The 19160-nt window shown below is 30.5% G+C and overlaps 1 protein-coding gene and 1 long non-coding RNA gene across 17 annotated transcripts in view; one reads left to right on the top strand and one right to left on the bottom strand.

Moving 5' to 3' along the window:
- Positions 1–19160, top strand: part of LOC144849295 (CLIP-associating protein 1-like) — a 61310-nt gene that overhangs the window by 27438 nt on the left and 14712 nt on the right. For 9 of the 16 annotated variants that reach the window (XM_078706351.1, XM_078706353.1, XM_078706355.1 and 6 more), the window contains 15 exons: positions 2041–2090; positions 5258–5336; positions 5903–5958; positions 7226–7318; positions 7885–8030; positions 8563–8698; positions 9744–9814; positions 10327–10464; positions 10942–11103; positions 11441–11502; positions 12682–12840; positions 14215–14346; positions 16164–16184; positions 17381–17491; positions 18820–18993. In XM_078706351.1, the coding sequence (XP_078562477.1) occupies positions 2041–2090; positions 5258–5336; positions 5903–5958; positions 7226–7318; positions 7885–8030; positions 8563–8698; positions 9744–9814; positions 10327–10464; positions 10942–11103; positions 11441–11502; positions 12682–12840; positions 14215–14346; positions 16164–16184; positions 17381–17491; positions 18820–18993 (1590 nt within the window). Of the gene's footprint in view, positions 1–2040; positions 2091–3580; positions 3727–5257; positions 5337–5902; positions 5959–7225; positions 7319–7884; positions 8031–8562; positions 8699–9743; positions 9815–10326; positions 10465–10941; positions 11104–11440; positions 11503–12681; positions 12841–14214; positions 14347–16163; positions 16185–17380; positions 17492–18819; positions 18994–19160 lie in introns of those variants that run through there. The other 7 variants (XM_078706348.1, XM_078706349.1, XM_078706363.1 and 4 more) reach the window with 7 other exon arrangements.
- The window catches only part of LOC144850261 (uncharacterized), a 121706-nt gene that overhangs the window by 92203 nt on the left and 10343 nt on the right, over positions 1–19160 (bottom strand). The gene's annotated exons all lie outside the window — the stretch shown is intronic.

Below are 19160 nucleotides of genomic sequence, written 5' to 3'. Positions count from 1 at the left end.
TGAAATTTATTTTTTAATCTTTTACTCTCTTAAGCTCTGTCTACATTATCAAACTTTATGTGATAAAAAATGTGATGTGCCCATATATGTATACGATGACATCATATCACTACCATATTTGGGCATATCACTACCATGTTTGGGCACATCACACTTTTTTAGTTAGTTTTGATAGTTGATAGTGTAGACAGAGCTTAAGCCTTTAAAAAATGGCTGATTTGCATATTATGAATATTGATAATACTACTATTTTACATAATTGACAGTTCTGTTAAAATTATGGTAATTTTCAACACCTGTTTCATTTGCATAGGGAGTACGTTAGGTGAATTTTATTAATTTGTTTTTTCCTTTTGATTTGACGTTGGTAAGATAAAAAAAAAACTTTCTAAAGTGAAAGTAGAACAGAAGAAATTAGGTTTGGATGTTGATAATCAGATAGTATGTTTTGGCTGGTAGTCATTATATTGTACAGTACCTGTTCAATGGGCAAGAGCACTGTCGTAATTTCAAAGTTACCTTTATACCAAGTCTCGTGAGATTATTGAAAATTTAATAATGAGCCAGCACAAAAATCTATGAGTTGATGTAATATTGATTTGTGTAAAGAGCTTTATTTATTCTGCCATATTACATGTGTATGTAGATGTGTGTTTTGATAAACATGAATTTTACATACAAGATTGACACATACAAGATTGACACATACAGTTCTATGGTATATATAATAAGCGTTATTTATTCTGTCATATTACATGTGTATGTAGATATGTGTTTTGATAAACATGAATTCTACACAATAGATTAACACATACTATGGTATATAAAATAAGCTCACAGTATGCTGGGTGGAAGACAGATTTTATATTCATTCATTCTTTTTTCACCATTATACACCTGGGTGGAGAGAGGCAAACGTAAGTAAAGTATATTGCCTAAGGATACAAGCAATGCGGCGAGAGTTGGATTCGAACCTCGGTCTAACGATCAGTAGTCGAACGTCCAACACACAGCGCCACACGTCCTCACTAAAAAAGGCACACTAGACCTGCAATTGTTGACATTTTGTAAAAATAATGCATATATTTAACTTTAAAAGCATTAAACCAGGTCATTTCTTGTCTTAGATTGAGTTTACATTATTCAGAGAGTCTGGTTGTTGACTGTAGTAGAATATATTTAGTAAAATTTAAGACCAATGCAGTTAAAAGCATAAAACGTTCGTACTTCTTTACTGGTAGATAGCTGAATTAGGTCATAAAATAAAGAAGATTGTCAATATACATTATTATGATGCAAGGACTGTCAATGATGATGCCTGTACTCTTGGGTGGGACAGTTGCCCTATATTGTATTTTCTGCATCAATTAACTTAAAACAAAATGATTAATGACAAAATAATTAAAGTTCTTAACATCTAGGCCAATTTCGTTACTGTCTACCATTATCTATGGTACAAAGCATATAGCCAGACTAGTACAGTAGTGCAAGGTATTAGGCTATAAAAACTAGGTTGGCAAGTGTTACTGTTGGTAAAAGATACTGTTTCTCGTTTAGCCGCCATTGTCAATTAGATGATATCACAAACCTTGAACAGAAATCAATTGTAGTGTCTGTCATTTATATGACATGGATGCAAATTATTAATAAAAGAGTGATATTGATATGTGTTATGATATTGTTGTATTATTTGATGGTTTATTTTATATTATCTTATCTACAAGTGATAAATGTAGGCCACAGCATATTGATTTCAAGTGTTACCAGCTGATGTTAGTTTTGTCAAATTTTATAAATAAATATTTGTTTAATCTTTTTTTTTATATATGTATAAAATCATATTTTGTCATATTTTTCATAGTTCAAATAAAGTTTGGTTTTGGCATTAACATTTACAGTTTTTGTCAAATTTCATAAATAAATATTTGTTTAATCTTTTTTTTTTATATATGTATAAAATAATATTTTGTCATATATTTTTCATAGTTCAAATAAGGTTTTGACATTAACATTGCAATTTTTGTTTCTTGTATTTTTTAGCACCCAAAGCAGGAGGAGGTGGCGGTGATGAAACTGACAACAAACCTGCAGTAAGTAAAATATATCAAATGTCTCTTAATAGTCATATGGGGGTGGGAGGCAGACGTAGGGTTAGAATTGCACACACTCTATCCACGAATCTGCTCCCCCACCCCCACCACTCACATCCCCCAAAAAACGGCGCCACCACTTTGTAAAACTTGCTGTTGCTAACATGTGATGCATTCATATCTTCATTGATGATAATATTACATATTAGTAATTTAATGAGCTTTAGCACTAAACTAACACAAATGCTGCTGGTCACTAAATTTGTTTTTTTACATTTTGTTTGAGACCACCAAATGTAAATTTTCTTGCTGGTATATTGGTCTAGTAATGCGATTTTGTTTTCTGCTTTCTTGTATTTATATATGTATTTGTACAAAATATGAAACTGGACCATAAGCCATTGATTTAAAAAACATTTCATGAAAATGGATTGCTAAATGCTAATATGTTGCCAAAATCATAGAAAATTTGCTTACAAAAACTAATCATTCAAAATTTGTTTTTAGCACTTAATTCTAATTAATTAATAATTATTTTAATGAGTAATTTTTAAATGAAAATGTAGCAAAATTTGTTTTAAAAATAGGTTTTTAATTCAAGTAGCGCGATCACCTAAAGAGATTTATTAGGTACTACTAATAGGTGTTACTAATACTACATGTTAGGTGCTTAGTTTTGATATTATTCAATGTGTGGCTGCTTTAAAGTATAAAATTCAGTGTGGCTTGTTGTAGGCATAGTAGTTGCATGATTATTATTGTGTTTAAAATATCATTTTGCTTCTCATTTTAGCTGCTCTTTGGTGACAATTTAATCTATAAATCCATCAAAATTACAAAAAAGGATCTGCTATTCGGTGAATGTTTATAGTGTTTTACACTTTCAGTACATGTCAACAATGTGTTTTACTAGTTATAGTAATATGTTATTGTGTCTGGTCATAATAAGACTAGGCACAACATTGTGTCTGGTTTTATGAGGCTATGCACAAAATTGTGTCTGGTTTTATGAGGCTACCCACTTAAATATTACTGCTGCAACACTATTGAACAGCAAAAATTGTTATACATAAATAATGTACTGTCTACGGATATAAATACTTAGCGACTACTGATAATAATAATCGGATTACCAAGAAAAAGTGTAATTTCACCCTCTTGATACGAACGATTCAGAATGATGATGCTTGTGTTGACATCTGGTTACCTACATTCTAAAACTATACAAAAATTGATGTGTGAGAATGCAGTACATTATAATTAAAATTTGTATCATAATTTTTGCACTACTACAACAATGTTTGTTTGTTTTTCGAATCCATACATCATAAGTATCATACATAAAAACAGTCAGAGAAAAAACAAAGGAAAAACATTTGATGATGGATTCATGACAACCAAATTAATCCTAAAAAAAGAATTTCTATTGTAACACTATTCTGATAAATTTATAATACATTTTTAAGAAAGATTTACAGATTATAATTGTCACCAAATTTGCTGCACTTGTGTGTAAATAGTAAACATATCTAACATTGTGTGCACGCTCGTTTCTGTACGTTTATAGCGAAAGCCTTGGAATTCTAGGGTGACACCAATGCTACAAAAAACCTCGGCAGTAGCCGCTTTTAATGAGGTGAGATCATACTAACTATAACAATGCACTCATAAGCATCAATGATGTTCAATGGAATACTAATTAATTATGCAAATTAGATGCATACATGTCTTTTATGTGTTAATCATATGATTATTTATTATAATTTATTGAATGTGTCTGCTGTGAGCTGAACATTTCATTTATTATTGATAATATCTGGAGAATGACCATTTTACTCATGTTATTATACGGTACATATTCTAAAGCTCTGTCTACACTATCAAACTTTATGACAACAAAATGTGATGTGCCCATATATGGACATGATGATGTCATATCACTACCATATTTAAGCATATCACTACCATATTTGGGTACATTTTTTTGACAAATGACAAACTAGTTTGATAGTGTAGACAGAGCTTAACAAATACATTTTCTGTAAATCCTTTTATTATCATAAAAACTATAAAACTAACACTGAAATGGGACGATGTGTTGATTTATCTATTTCCAATTTGAAATATTTATTTTGCGTAACATTTGGCGGCTGACGGCACAGATTGAGCTTGAGCCAACGCCACACAAGCCTCCCTTGCCATCATCGCGTGCAGATATTTTGAAACGATTCCGTGAGGTGAGAATCTTGGTTGCGGATTAACAACCATTAATTTGGTTGCCAGGTTGAGGGTCATTTCAATTTATTTTTAATCTTCATTTTTCGAACCAAATTTTATCGAAAACCTCCCTTTCTCTATATTTGTATTTTGTATCTATTACTATTTATTTATTATTTGGATTTTTTACCAAATCTATCAACACATTCTTTTTCTCTATTATGTTGTTCTTTTAATTTTTGTTCCTTTTTTACATTTTTTAAAAAGTTTCTTTTTTTTCCCCAATCACTGCAGATAAATCTGAGTTTTAAAATCAGCAGTTCACTTAAACACCTTTAATTACAGCAAGAACACAACTGTACACTATCTAGATTAGACTTAATAACATGTTTAATTACATATTAAATAGACCAAAGAATACTTTAGAAGGACACCCCTCGTAGATAATGGAATCACCAACCTTTGATACAAGATTCATGTATTTTTTAGTTGCAACAATATCAGAATTGTATATTGAACATATTAATAAATAACATATGAATCATATTAATAAATACAAATTATTTTGTTTGTTGAAACAAATTAGTATTTAGTTTTAATAAACACAATAAAATTTTAGCAATTAGCAAGTAATTTCTTAAAAAGAGCAATTAAGATTTATTTTTGTAAACATTTTATTATAATATTTAAAGAACAAATGATACGTAATACTTATAATAAGAAATAAACATATTTCAATTACTTATTTTTATTTCATATTCCTTCTTATATACTTATTCCATTTTTTTTTACATTTTTTTTTTCTAGAACATTCTTTTAAGTTTTCAGTTGTCCTATTTTATATTTCATTCCCATAGTTTTGATTTTCAATATTTTGTTTCTAATTATATAGCAATTTTGTTTGTTTACTGTTGATTTTTTTTTATAATTTTTTGTTTATTTTTTTACAGGCTTCCCACAAAGCCACCACAGTAAAAAGAAGCTCGTCATCGGCTGGCAAGAAATTAGGAAGTCGTCCAGGCTCGACAGGTTGGTGGCACTTTTTATGCAATATTGATTGTTTAATGATAAATGACCAAGCATAGTCCCAAGGGGCCTGGATTGAAATTTTGTGAAAATTAAGTGGTGGGATTATACTCAGATTACATTAACAATGGATTGTGTCTGAATTTAGCCTAAATTAGGGGGTGGGATTATATTCGAGCATGAGATTTAACTCGGTCAATAATGATTACAATATAAAATCCAAAATTATTTCAGATACAATAATGCTAACAGCAAAGTAGTGGGTATAATTAACATTCCACAACTGATGAGACGCATTGGTACAGGAAATCTTAAAATAGATAGAGATAGTTGAATACTTCAACTGACACTGGACCTTCTCTACCAATTAAACTTTGAATGAAATTCCTAACACGGAAATCACCAATATAGATTTGCTGTAATTGGATAAATGTTGTTACAAAAACAAATACATGTTTTATGTGTCATCAACAATATTACTAATGTAGTTTAGCTTCTGTTTTGTAATATTTATTTTAATGTTCTGTTGTCACAAATACATCATGCAGCATTTTTGTAATTTCTTGTAGGAGCTTTAAATGAAGATAGATTTGTAGAAGCTTACGAAGAAGTGCCTATAGTATCAGTAAGTTGTTGAAATAAAAATAAAATAAAATATCTTCATATCTTTTCCAACACCAAAACAAAAGTACATGGAATATTTAACCTTGGACAGAACATATACATATGCAGTAGAACCCCTCCTTATGGGACACCCCTATTAAGGGGACACTTTCCTGTGAAATAAATGAGGCGCAGTATATATATTAACACTACAGCCAACCCTTATTCAAGGGCTACCACTTTCTTTGGGCCCTGAAGATGCACCCTTAAAAAGTTACTGTAAGGCCAACACTAACACTTTTTTTGGTCCTGAAGATGTCCCTTTAATAGGGGTCTACAATAGGTTAAAGTAGCAATAGCAACTCTATATTTAAAAGTATAAAAGTAGCAATAGCAACTCTATATTTAAAAGTATAAAAGTAGCAATAGCAACTCTATATTTAAAAGTATAAAAGTAGCAATAGCAACTCTATATTTAAAAGTATAAAAGTAGCAATAGCAACTCTATATTTAAAAGTATAAAAGTAGCAATAGCATCTCTATATTTAAAAGTATAAAAGTACTGTGTATAAAGTTCACGCTAAACTAAAGATCAAATGTACTTAATACGTCTTGTACTTTAGTATGACAAATTGTTTAGGTTCATTAATTCTTGTTTAGTCTATGTTGTACTACTTGATATAATACCAAAATGTGATAGATCATCATCATCTCTTAGGTCTTTATACTGTACTTTAAGTTCTATACTTGTTACCATAGTTAACAATCTCTTAATATTATTTCTGTACTCCTAATCATATACAGTATAATCCCTACTTAAGCTTGGTTCTCACTAGCGACGCAACGTAACGCAACATATGCAACGTAAGAAAATGCCCTTTCAATAATTGTGTTTGCCCCCGCCTGCTTGAAATCAAACCTGCAATCTTTGCAGCACTGTTACGTCGTTGGTTGTGATTATGCAATACAGCACTTTGCGTCAATATGTCATTTCGTTGCGTCGCTAGTTGGAACCATGCTTTAGGGGCACAATGACAAAATATCCCCTAAAGGTGTCCTCTCAATAGGGAAAGTGTGATTGGGATGACCCCTGAATAGATATTTTACTTTATCATTAAAACATGGTAATATAGCATATTGAGATAAAGAATGTTCGACCTCTCAGGTTGAGTTCATTTTGACCATTTGACCACAGGGGATTCATGTTAAGATCAAATAATCATACATTGCAGTTGCACAAATATAATGTGATTATTATTTATGTTTTAATTGTTTTGGTTTTGTTTCAGATTTTTAGTTCAAAATCATTAGAAGAAGAATTTAATAGTATTACTAGTATTCTGAATAATGATAAGAATGATTGGGAGCAGCGGTGTAGTGCTGTAAGTCTATTTCATTTTATCATCATTATTCTGGTCATCTCGAAACCATTAGTATCAACATTACCACCACCACCACCACCACCAACATTTCATCATGAATATCATTATAGTTTCATTTTTTTTTTCATTGTCAACATTTTTATTATCAACATTTTCATTATCAACATTTTCATTATCAACATTTTCATTATCAGCATTTTCATTATCAACATTTTCATTGCCAACATTTTCATTGTCAATATTTTCATTATCAACATTTTCATTATCAACATTTTCATTATCAACATTTTCATTATCAACTTTTTCATTATCAACATTACATTATCAACATTTTCATTATCAACATATTCATTATCAACATTTTCATTATCAACATTTTCATTATCAACATTTTCATTATCAACATTTTCATTATCAATATTTTCATCATCAATTTGTTGTCATCAACATTGTCATTACTATTTATTTAATCTTCCTCATTAATGTGATACTCGTTATTAATAATTTAAAGTAAAAAACCTTAATTAATTAATTTATTTTAATAATTATTATAATTTTGTCAACAGCTCAAGAAGATTCGTAGTCTTGTGATAGCTGGAGCAAAAGATTACGACTGTTTTACACAGAGTCTGCGCTTTATGGAAGACTCATTAGTTATGTCCGCCAAAGATCTTAGGTCCCAGGTCGTACGAGAGGCCTGCATTACATTAGCGTAAGAATTTTAAACATTAATGTATTTAACAAGTTGTAATGGAGGTCTGTATTAACATTATGCGAAAGACTTTTAAACATTAATATATTTTAACAGGTTGTAAGAGAGGCGAGCATTACATTGGTGTTTGGTCTTTTAAAATGTATATATTAAAAGCAATTAGTTATGGCTACATTAATATTTAATTATATTCTTTCTTTCATTAAAGATATATTGTCCCCCTAAAAAAAAAATGTTAAAAAAATTTGTGTTGATTATGCCATTTTAATGTCACTTAATGGTTATTCACTTTGACCAAAAACTGGATTAACAAAATTATTTACCTGAAAAAAATGTAATTTAAAGCTTATTGTCTTTTTATAAGTGAAATAATTAGTTACAGAAGTGAATAACTTTATTAAAACTGCAATATGGCCTATTTTATAATTCTTCATTTTTCATGTTTTTAGTGACAATACATCTTTAAGCAATATAGTTAATTATATATCACAATTTTTAATTATATAATGTAATTTTTAATGATTTTTTGCAGGTATTTATCTTCCAAATTAGGCCGTTCATTTGAGCATGCTGCGGAGTCAGTTTTACCAACATTATTTCTACTTCTTCAAAATAGTGCAAAAATCATGTCAACGTCAGGCATGGTGTGTATCAATCTAATAATAAAGGTATGTATTATTATTATTATTAAATATTATAATCATTTATTATTTATTCAGGCAAAAGAAAAAAAACATGTTACAAATAATAATACAAATCAACAAATTAAACAAACATGATGCAAGGAGAAAATATAAAATCATAGTCACTAGCTGCCAGGAAAGCACAAAAGCAGCCTAAGCCACTGTCACCAATTATTAAAGAGGATCTATGTCAGGTTGCCAATGAGATCATTCAAACCCAATGAAAAGATCAAGGAGGAAGGTGGTTGTATGGTTACTGTTATCTTTCTTGTAGCCGTCTTCTCCTGAAAACACATGGCCGTCGTTGGATACTTAGTATCAGTTGACTTCACTGCTGGTGTACTCTAGATCTACGTTTATACTATTGTATACACTTTTATTTCAATTATTGATTTATATAACATTGAGAATAAGAGCTACGTTACTTATTAAAATATTTAAATTGTACTGGTAATCGAATGTAAGACTAAAATGACACTGCCGTTTTCGACAGTCTATTAAGACTGACAGAGGGAAAAAAAAAAAAAAACAACTGGTAATCAAGCTGTGCCTTATTAGGTGGTACTCTAGTAAATTTCTCCAAAACACTTGACCTAAGTAATACTACTTTGTCCTGTGTGTGCGCGGTGATATCACCATTTAGCATCTAGCATTAATGCTAGGAATAATTTTGGATAATCTAGCATAATCTTCCATAATTCTGAAAAGCCAGTTGTATGTCAAGCATATTTCCATAAATTCAGTACTGGGTGAAATAATAATAATAACTTTATTTGAAAACGGAAGACTTGATCGCTTAATATAGTGTTTTTAACCAAGTCGTTTCAGTATACAAAACTATTTACAAAAAAACAACAATTAAAAGTAAAAGTAAAAAAAACATAACTAAAACAATACAAAAGTTAAAAGGTGTTTACAAATTCAAAGATCAAACCATAAAAAACAAACTTAAATTAATTAAATGAGAAAAATTAAATTATTGGCTTAATAATATGATTTGTTTTCAAAATTTTTTCTTGTTTTGTTATAGCAAACGCATGGTCATAGGTTAATACCAATTATTACCGGTTTTTCCACATCAAAATCTACTGCTATTAGAAGGTAAGTGTGAAGATGTAAACAAGCTCAACAGCGCCCTCTATACTTGTGTGTGTGTTAAGCTCCGTCTACACTATCAAATTATTTTGACAAAAAATTTGATGTGCCCAAATATGGTAGTAATATGCTCAACTATGGTAGTGATATGACATCATCATGTCCATATATGGGCACATAACATTTTTTTTGTCACATAAAGTTTGATAGTGTAGACAGCGCTTAAAAGGGCACCGTTTTTGTTAAATAATTGAAAATTGTTAGAATTGAAAAGTGCTATTTTCTGTTACATGAAATGAAATTTATCTTAGCAGTGTGATGTGCCCAAATATGGTAGTGTTATGCCCAAATATGGTAGTGATATGCCCAAATATGGTAGTGATATGCCCAAATATGGTAGTGATATGACATCTTAACAGTTAATATTGATGACTTTACAATATTATATGATTCTTGTATTCTAGTTCACAACCTTAATCAGTGATTTTATTATTAATAATATTTTAATTTTGTCTCAGAAATACAATGTTATTTATTTTAACAATTGTATCAACGTGGGAAACGCACTCAATGGAGAGGCATGTGAATCCGTTATCAGAAGCAATACGTAGAGGCATAGAGGATCCTGACTCAGAAGCCAGGGCGACTGCTAGAAAGTTAGTCACATAGTTTTTATTGTATTTCCACACATAAGTGAAGAAAGATCTTTTAAAACCAAATTATTAAATTATCTAAATACTTATTTTAAAAATAATTTTGATGGTGAAAATGTTTGTAGTTGGTCGCTTTCTTGTAGATGCTTTAATTGTTTAGCATCTGTTTGGTCTTTCCTTGCCTTTATATTTCGTTTTGTCTTTTTCTTTGTATTGTATATGGCAGAAAATTGAATTTAAAAAATAAAGAAATAAAATTTTAAAAAGTGAATATATTTAGAAAGTAAACTCATTATTAAAGAGTGACTTGTATGTAGTTCAAATAAGGCTTTTAAACTCACCAGAACAAAATCTACATAAACATAATAAAGTTCCTGATCAACAAATGAGTAATTATTTTTTTACTGATTGATATTTAATTAAATGAATTAATTCAATCAATCTTTAATATGATTTTATATATATTTTCTTTTTTTTCAGAGCATATTGGAAGTTTCATGAGCATTTCAAACAAGCAGCTGATAAATTGTTTAATGGTTTGGATCCGTCAAAGCAGCGTGGTTTACAGGGTGAAGCAAGCGGAGCGTCTAGCGTCGGATCGCTATCTAAGAATTCTAGTAAAGCTAGTTCTGCTGAAAATCTGTAAGCTTTTCTTTTTAAAATACACTTTTTTGAAACAAATTCTTTAGTCATCAAAAATCAGATAAATGTGTTATTTACCAGATAAATGAACAGGTTTTATTTTCATACAGTACTGTACAAAATTACTTTATTGTCTAAAAAATCGAAATTGCATTTTCTTCTTTTCTGCCACAGAAAATCACTTGTTTTTTCTATTCTACCACTCCTAAAAATGATGACACCCATAATGTCGAGGTTGAGTCAGAGTGGATCGTCCGAGTCCTCCAAAATTTTCTGAAATGGCATTTTTTGTATTATGTAAACTTCATTATATGACAAACCTTTTTTTTGTTTTAAGCAGTCGAATAACTCCAGGAATACCTGCTCGAAGGTCAATGAGGGTTACAAAATCAGAACATGGTAAGCTAGTTCAATATTTCAATCACAATTTCAATAACCTCTGCTCAAGAGTATTCCTTTCGATTACCTGCCCACCCTCCAAAATTACACTTAACTCCATACAGTGTCCATTCCAAAGTTTGTAACCCCACACAAAGTTGCATGGCAATGCTATGATTAAACCGCCGTTTATCCCCTTATCCCCCAACCACCCCACCCATCTCTCAACCTCCCCACTCATTACATACAAATATGTATTAACTATCTTTAATTCACACACTTTATTAGGCTCTGTATATACACTATCAAACTTTATGTGACAACAAAATGTGATGTGCCCATATATGGGAATATTACTACCATATTAGGGCACATCACATTTTTTTGTCAAACTAGTTTGATAGTGTGGACAGTGTTTTATAGGAGATTGCACATAGGCTTTGTTTGTCCATGGGTTGCATGTTAAATATCTCTAGGCTTTCTTCTGTGGACATTTTGTAAAATGCAAAACACTTAGATCCTGTTATACTTCACTTAGCACAGCACAAGACCATTTCAACCTCACTGGCACATTTCTAAACACATCCACCTGCATGCAAATTTCTATTCACCGTGTCCACTTGCAAATTAGCTATTTGCTTTGTCTGAAGTCTGATTTATTGTGTGTTGCAATAAATATCACTTATATTGTAATATGGAAAGAAGAAAGAACTTGAATTCAAAATTTATATTTTAATCAATAGAAACAATTTCATGTAATTGATGATAATGGTGTACAATTATTGGAAATAAATTATGAAATGTATTTGGAAAATGTTTGAAAAGAAGAAAGAAAAAGTTTTAACTTGAATTCAAAATTTATATTAAAAAAAACCAATAGAAACAATTTCATTTTATTCTCCTGATAATGGAGTACAATTATTGGAAATAAATTATGAAATGTATTTAACAAATTTATTAAAATTCTGATAAATAAAAGTAATGGCACCACCAAAGTACACAAACTGAATTGATAACATTTAAAATTGTATGTTTACAAAGAAATGTTGCAGTTAACAAGAACAAAATTAACCATTTATTACAAAACGGTATAAAACATTGCAAAAAAAAAAATTTTTAATATTAAAATACTGAATGTTCTCAGTTGGTTTGATACATGTGTATGCATTGGGTTTTTTATTTGCGCTTTTACCGCTACAGATGGGAACGCACTGGTGCTTGGGCCTCGTTCAAATAGTGACGTCAACACAGGTGCAGCTTCACGGGCACGCTCAAGACACACGCAGAGGAATACAAGCGTATCGGGCACGGTAGCATCAAGAATATCACGGTCCAAATCTACATCTAGAGAAAATTTAGGTAAACGGCAAAATGCTTTCTGCCTCATAGATAGTAGTATAGTGCACTTACTGGGTTTCACAAACAGGTGTATTGTGGGAATTTTATCATGGTTTGTTAACAATAATGACAATTTTAATTGGTTTGTTTTTATAATTTTTTGCCGTTCTTTTGCTGTTTTTCATCCTCAAAGCTTTGCTTATCTTTCATATATCTAAAATCAAAATTACTGCTTTAAAATTATTTTTTTATAGCACATTATGACAATTTATGTTCCAATAATTCATAATAACTTGACAACATTCCCAAAATACATTTTTGATGCCCTTGAAACTCACATGTATACAATTGTATGAACTTGATAAGAAATAGTATTTATTTTTCTTTCTATTACTATTTTTAATTTATTAAGAATAACATTTCTTTGTTTCAGGTAAAGTTGAATATTGTATTAAATTTAAAATTTACGATTGTTTGTAAGCATGATACTTATGACATGAACAATAAACAAATCTTTTTTTTAACCGAAAATAAGTCACTTTAAGGAATATGCATTTTAATCATTCATCATATGAGGTGCTCATTCTCATTCAAATTAGTGCATTACAACATCTGTCTACACTATCAAACTTTATGTGACAACAAAATGTGATGTGCCCATATATGGACATGATGATGGGCATATTACTACCATGGGCACATCACATTTTTTGTCACATAAAGTTTGATAGTGTAGACAGAGCTTAAACAAATTGTAATATTTCTATTCTCCAAAGTTATCTTTTACTTCTCTTCATTTGTTCATTTCATTGTTTGTTAATTAATTGTTTTGTTGATTTGTTTGTTTTTATTAAATTTAATAAACGGAATAAGTGATGCTCTAAAGCTCTGTCTACACTATCAAACTTTATGTGACATAAAAATGTGATGTGTCCATATATGGACATGAAGATGTCATATCACTATCATATTTAAGCATATCACTAGCATAATTGGCCGCTTAAACTAGTTTGATAGTGTAGACAGAGCTTTAAATGTTTTGGAAATTCAACATGCATCTGGATGATTAGTTTTAAAGCCAAATTATTCATATATATTATTCTGTAGACCGTTAAATTGTTAAATATACAATATAGCTATGATAGGTAAATAAATAAACATTAAATTGAAATTGTACAAATAATACCTAAATTCATTAGAGCAGTCATCCCAAAAACTCAACCAATTTAAAGTACTATCATGGTACTATTGTTAGGAACTTTTGAAAGACACTAAATTTTTTAAATTATGATTTCATTCATGGTTAAATATGTATTCATATAATCGTTCTGTGTGGTATCATTTCTTTTTCTGCATTTCTTTCAATTTCTCTTGTTTCTTCCTCACTTTATCAAGCAGCGAGACGGCGACGTCGAGGTTTGCTTTCCAACCAATGTCATTCTATGTATCTTGAGCCGACAAGCAGTTACTCCCTGGAAACCCCTCCGCCACCTCCTCCTGCCGCAGCAGCTGCTCAGCAAAATTCATGTAAATTGTCTTCTCGTCAGAATGTGCCCATGTTTTTTTGCTTGTTATGCATGCGATGTTTGTAGGAGCACATAACCAGTTTGCACGACGTGGCACCATAGAGTGTGAAAGGTTAAAGCTCTGTCTACACCACTATCAAGCTAGTTTGACAAAAATATGGTAGTGATTTGCCCATATGGGCACATCACATTTTTTTGTCACATAAAGTTTGATAGTGTTGACAGAGCTTTATAATCATCTGAAACTTAAACATAAGAAACCAATCTACTTTAGCAATTACACCAAATTTGGAACATGGTGTGGTTGTAGGAACTATCACAACGCCAATTGGTTTGTGAACATGGGCAGATGAATTTTACAATCTTTGTTGCCATGTTGTGCAATAAATACGTCCATTTAGCTAGTTGTTGAAAACACTGAATGACTCATGTGGCAATTAAACTAATTCATAAAATGGTTCAATGTATTCTGTTATTAGTCTGGTAGCATGCTTCATTGATGTTAATATGTCTTTATTTTTCCTTTAGAAACTGTTATGATATATATTATTTTTGATTTGGGAAATTCATTATAGTTGATGGAGACCTCATACTATGTTGTATTTCTAGATGTTTATTTTTGTATACAACATTTTTTTTCTAAAGCTCTGTCTACACTATCAAACTAGTTTGACAAAAAAAAGTGTGATGTGCCCAAATATGGTAGTGATATGACATCATCATGTCCATTTATGGGCACATCACTTTTTTTTGGTTTGATAGTGTAGACAGAACTTTATTCTATAATTTTCATGGAGTCGTTTTTTATGTTGAATCTAGTGGATATCTAGTGGGCATTTTTTTTATAGATGTAATCTTAAATGTGTCACATTTTATTTATTTTCTCTTAGTATCAATAAATGTATTAACAATCGTCTTAATGGTAATAAATACCAGAGCAACAGTTACATTTTTGTTAATTTGCTAAAAAATATTATTTAGTTATTATTTTGATTCCGAGCAAAATAAATTAACATAAAAAACATTTTCCAAGTTCAATACCTTTTAAAACCTGCAAAAAAACTACTAATCATTTTCATATTTCTTTGAATTAGCATTGAAAATTAATAACCTTCAAAACTTTCATCAATATAATAATTAAAATTGACTGACTTGTTTCACCAACTGTGGAACCATTGGGACACCCCCAGGGACTGATTTTGACACTCATTTAAAGAGTACCCCTTGTGGAATCATTGGTGTACCCCAAGGTGTTATTTTCTTCACTTATTAAGGTGTTTTGTTGTAGAATAGTATCTGTAGGTAAATGGTTGTCATTGTGTAGTAGTAGTTGTAAAAAGTAATTCCTATATTATTTAAAATACAATCAATATCATCATCATCATCATCACCATCATCATTTTCCATTATTACTATCACCTTTATCATTTATCATCACTCATTTAAATCATCAACCATCACCAATACCAGGGGCGGATTCAAGGGGGCCCAATTGACCTGGGCCCCCTCTAAATTTCATAAATTATAATTCAAAAGATAGGACGTCAAATTAAGCTCAGCACTTCATTTCACTACATTTATGCCCTGCCCCCCCCCCCTTCCCCCTATTTCAAATGGGTCCGCCAGTGAATTCTTCCAATTTAAATATACAATATTTTTTATAATAAACATATAATTTTATCGATTAGTTTTTTTATATTTATTTTTGTATTATTATAAATTAATGGCACAGAACCATAGCATTTTGCACCAAAACAATTATTTTCCTTCAGTTATTTTAGTTTTTCATAATTTTTAATATTTTTAAACCTATTTTAGTTTTACCAAGAATCAACAAATGTAAGTTTCAAGTAAACTTTCTTCTGTTTTCTTGGCTTAGTTTTCGTAATTTAAAAATTTATTTTTAAAGTTTCTTGTTTTCTGTTGTAAAAACATAGATGTACTTCTTTGAGCACTATAGCTAGTGTATTTACATTGCTGAATTAGTTAGTTGATATGAGAAATTAATGTTAGCTTTTCAATCCTTGTCAAAATAATTTAAATATATGCGCTTAAATTGACTGCGGTTGAAAGTCACTACCATAGTAAATGTGTAACAACTGTGTTTACCTGGTAATAGCGGGTAGCCTTTGATGTTTCCACCTGGATCATTTCTCTACCTCTATGGTATATCCTTTGAAGTTGGCTACGGTACTTTTTATGTGTTAGTTATTACCTATCAGTTGTATATTTTCCTTGCTTTTCTACTCTCTTGAGTCTAGATATTGTATCTCTATGGTCTTAATTTTCATAGCTGATGATATATTTGTATTTTTTATGTTACAGTTTTTACAATTACATAGACCTGGTTTTTACAAACTTTGTAAATATTATCTAATAGTAAGGGAAGTTATTCTATATTGGCTGGATATTACTATATAAAAATATATATAGATTGGGATTTTTAGTATACATAATGTATATACATATAAAGTATACACCTTTTGTTTTGTCTACTACCTGTTTAAGTAAGCAGTATATAGTAGTCTAGTATATATTTGTTTTTAACAATGAATGTCGCAAGTTGTGTCAGACGAACAGACTAGTTTTTGCACCTGATGGAGAGGCCCCGGAACCATATTCACCCATGCGTGTCAGAATGTCGTGCCATAAGCGCAATTAGTTTGTTTGCGTGTTAAACTTGGCATGAGTACAATTGATTTGTTATGGTTGAATGCACAAGCTCAACGGAATGGAATTTACACATGGCCATGAAAGTGACAATTTCTGCTGCCCCTCTCGATCGCTGTTCACTAATGCGTAACAATATTTAATGCTATCTTATTTCTCCAATAGAGACTCTCCGATCTCTTGTTACAGTTGACATGTGTCATGCTTCAATGAGCATAGCGTATCTTAGTGCGTTGTGATACTCTACGCATCCAACATAATCTAAATTGCATGATCTTTAACTGTATCTCAACCAACACATTTTCTTTCTGTACTTTTCTAATTTTTATGTTTAATTTCTAACATGATGGTTTTTCGTTATTCAGCAAGCACTCCAAGTCGTGTCAATTCCGGTTTAAACAGTAACGGGAGGGTTTCATTATCAAATGGAAGAGCCACTAGGACTCGCTCCCGTGTCGGGGTTTCCCAATCACAACGTAAGTACATATTTGTTATTATTCTCTCATTTCATTTATCATTGCTTCTATAATTACTGAATCTCTTTAGAATAATTCCTTGTATTTTATCTCAAAATGTTCAGTATTTCTTATACAAAATTCTTGCTCTTCTTTTTTCTTCCGCTTGTCCACTTTATTCCATATACCAGTTTCTCCTATTTTTTACTTTTCAACCTCTTTATTTTATTCATAAATGTTGATCATATTTAATATGATTTAATTAAACACAAATGCAAATTTATTTGTTCTAATAAACAATTTTCATTCAACACTTTTGTTTATCATTTTGATATTCACTCCTTTTGTCAAATATTTATCGTGATTTTCATCTTTTTTAATTCATATTGTCTTTTAATTTCTTGACGTATTTGTTTAATTTGTTCATTTAACAGTTGTTTCAAGAATTTATTCCACCCATAGCACATGTTGTGTAACAAGCACATTTTTAGATTAAAAAAATTTACTTACAAATGACCTTATTTAGGCATATCATTGTAGTATAAAATAAATAGATACATTTATAAACATAAATAATGTTAATTCGAAACATTGTTTTTCATTGAATTCAATTTTAATTTGTTATCATGATATTATTTTCCCGTTTTTCAATAAATTCATATTTGAGTTCAATTTAGACCAAAGTAGACCGATTTAGGTAAAGTTTGCCCTATTAGAACAAACAAACAAAAAGAAGGTAATGATCATTTACAAATGATTCCACATTACCACAGCAGGATTCAAGGTTTAAATAGATGGAAACGAAAAAAAAAAACTAAAATTAATTGATTATTAAACTTAGTATTGTTGATTATAGTGTAATAATAGTGTAAATTGTCTGATGCAATTTAACACCAAAAAAAACCAAATTATTATGCTTAACATGATATGGATATTTACTTAATTTATGTTTGTTAAAATAAAACCTGGTTAAAAAAAACTGGTTATGAAATCTGGTAATACAACTTAACCTGGTTACAAAACCTGGTAATAGAACTTATCCCGGTTATGGTTCCAAAACCTGGTAATATACATTAACCTGGTACAAAACCTGGTAATAAAATTAAACCTGTTATAAAACCTGGTTAAAAAAAAACTGGTTATGAAATCTGGTAATACAACTTAACCTGGTTACAAAACCTGGTAATAAATTTAAACCTGGTAATAAAATTAAACCTGTTATAAAACCTGGTCTGCTTTTGGTCTCAACTGCAACGCTGCTTGCCTGAACACACTTTAGTCCCTACAGTTGGCATGAAAACATTGCATGATCTCAAAAAACAAGCGCCATTTATTTTGCACTTATACAGCTGGTAGCAGGTCGGGTAGTCGGTCGGCTTCACCATCTAGCAAGATGTTTGCAACCATGGGTCGTCATGTCAACGGCAATAACACACAGGGACGGACACGAAGGCGGAGTGGCATCCCTGTCCCAAGGAGTCAAGGTGCCAGCCGAGAGAACAGTCCTAGTCGCTATGGTTACAGTAAGTTTGCAGTAAAAATAGAAGGCAGAATATTCAGAATAGTATGTAAATGCTTTGCCAAGCTTGGTTCCCAATTGAGTAAATTATAGGTGTTCGTGCAGGGTACACTTCTATTGAGAACATATTATACCATTTTGACCTTTCTTTTTTTTTTTACCTTTGATAAA

Source organism: Antedon bifida, chromosome 1 (assembly GCF_963402885.1).
Source record: "Antedon bifida chromosome 1, ecAntBifi1.1, whole genome shotgun sequence".
Classification (NCBI taxonomy): domain Eukaryota; kingdom Metazoa; phylum Echinodermata; class Crinoidea; order Comatulida; family Antedonidae; genus Antedon; species Antedon bifida.
The sequence above is the reverse complement of the archived record's forward strand: the minus strand, read 5'-3'. Positions and strand labels throughout refer to the sequence as shown.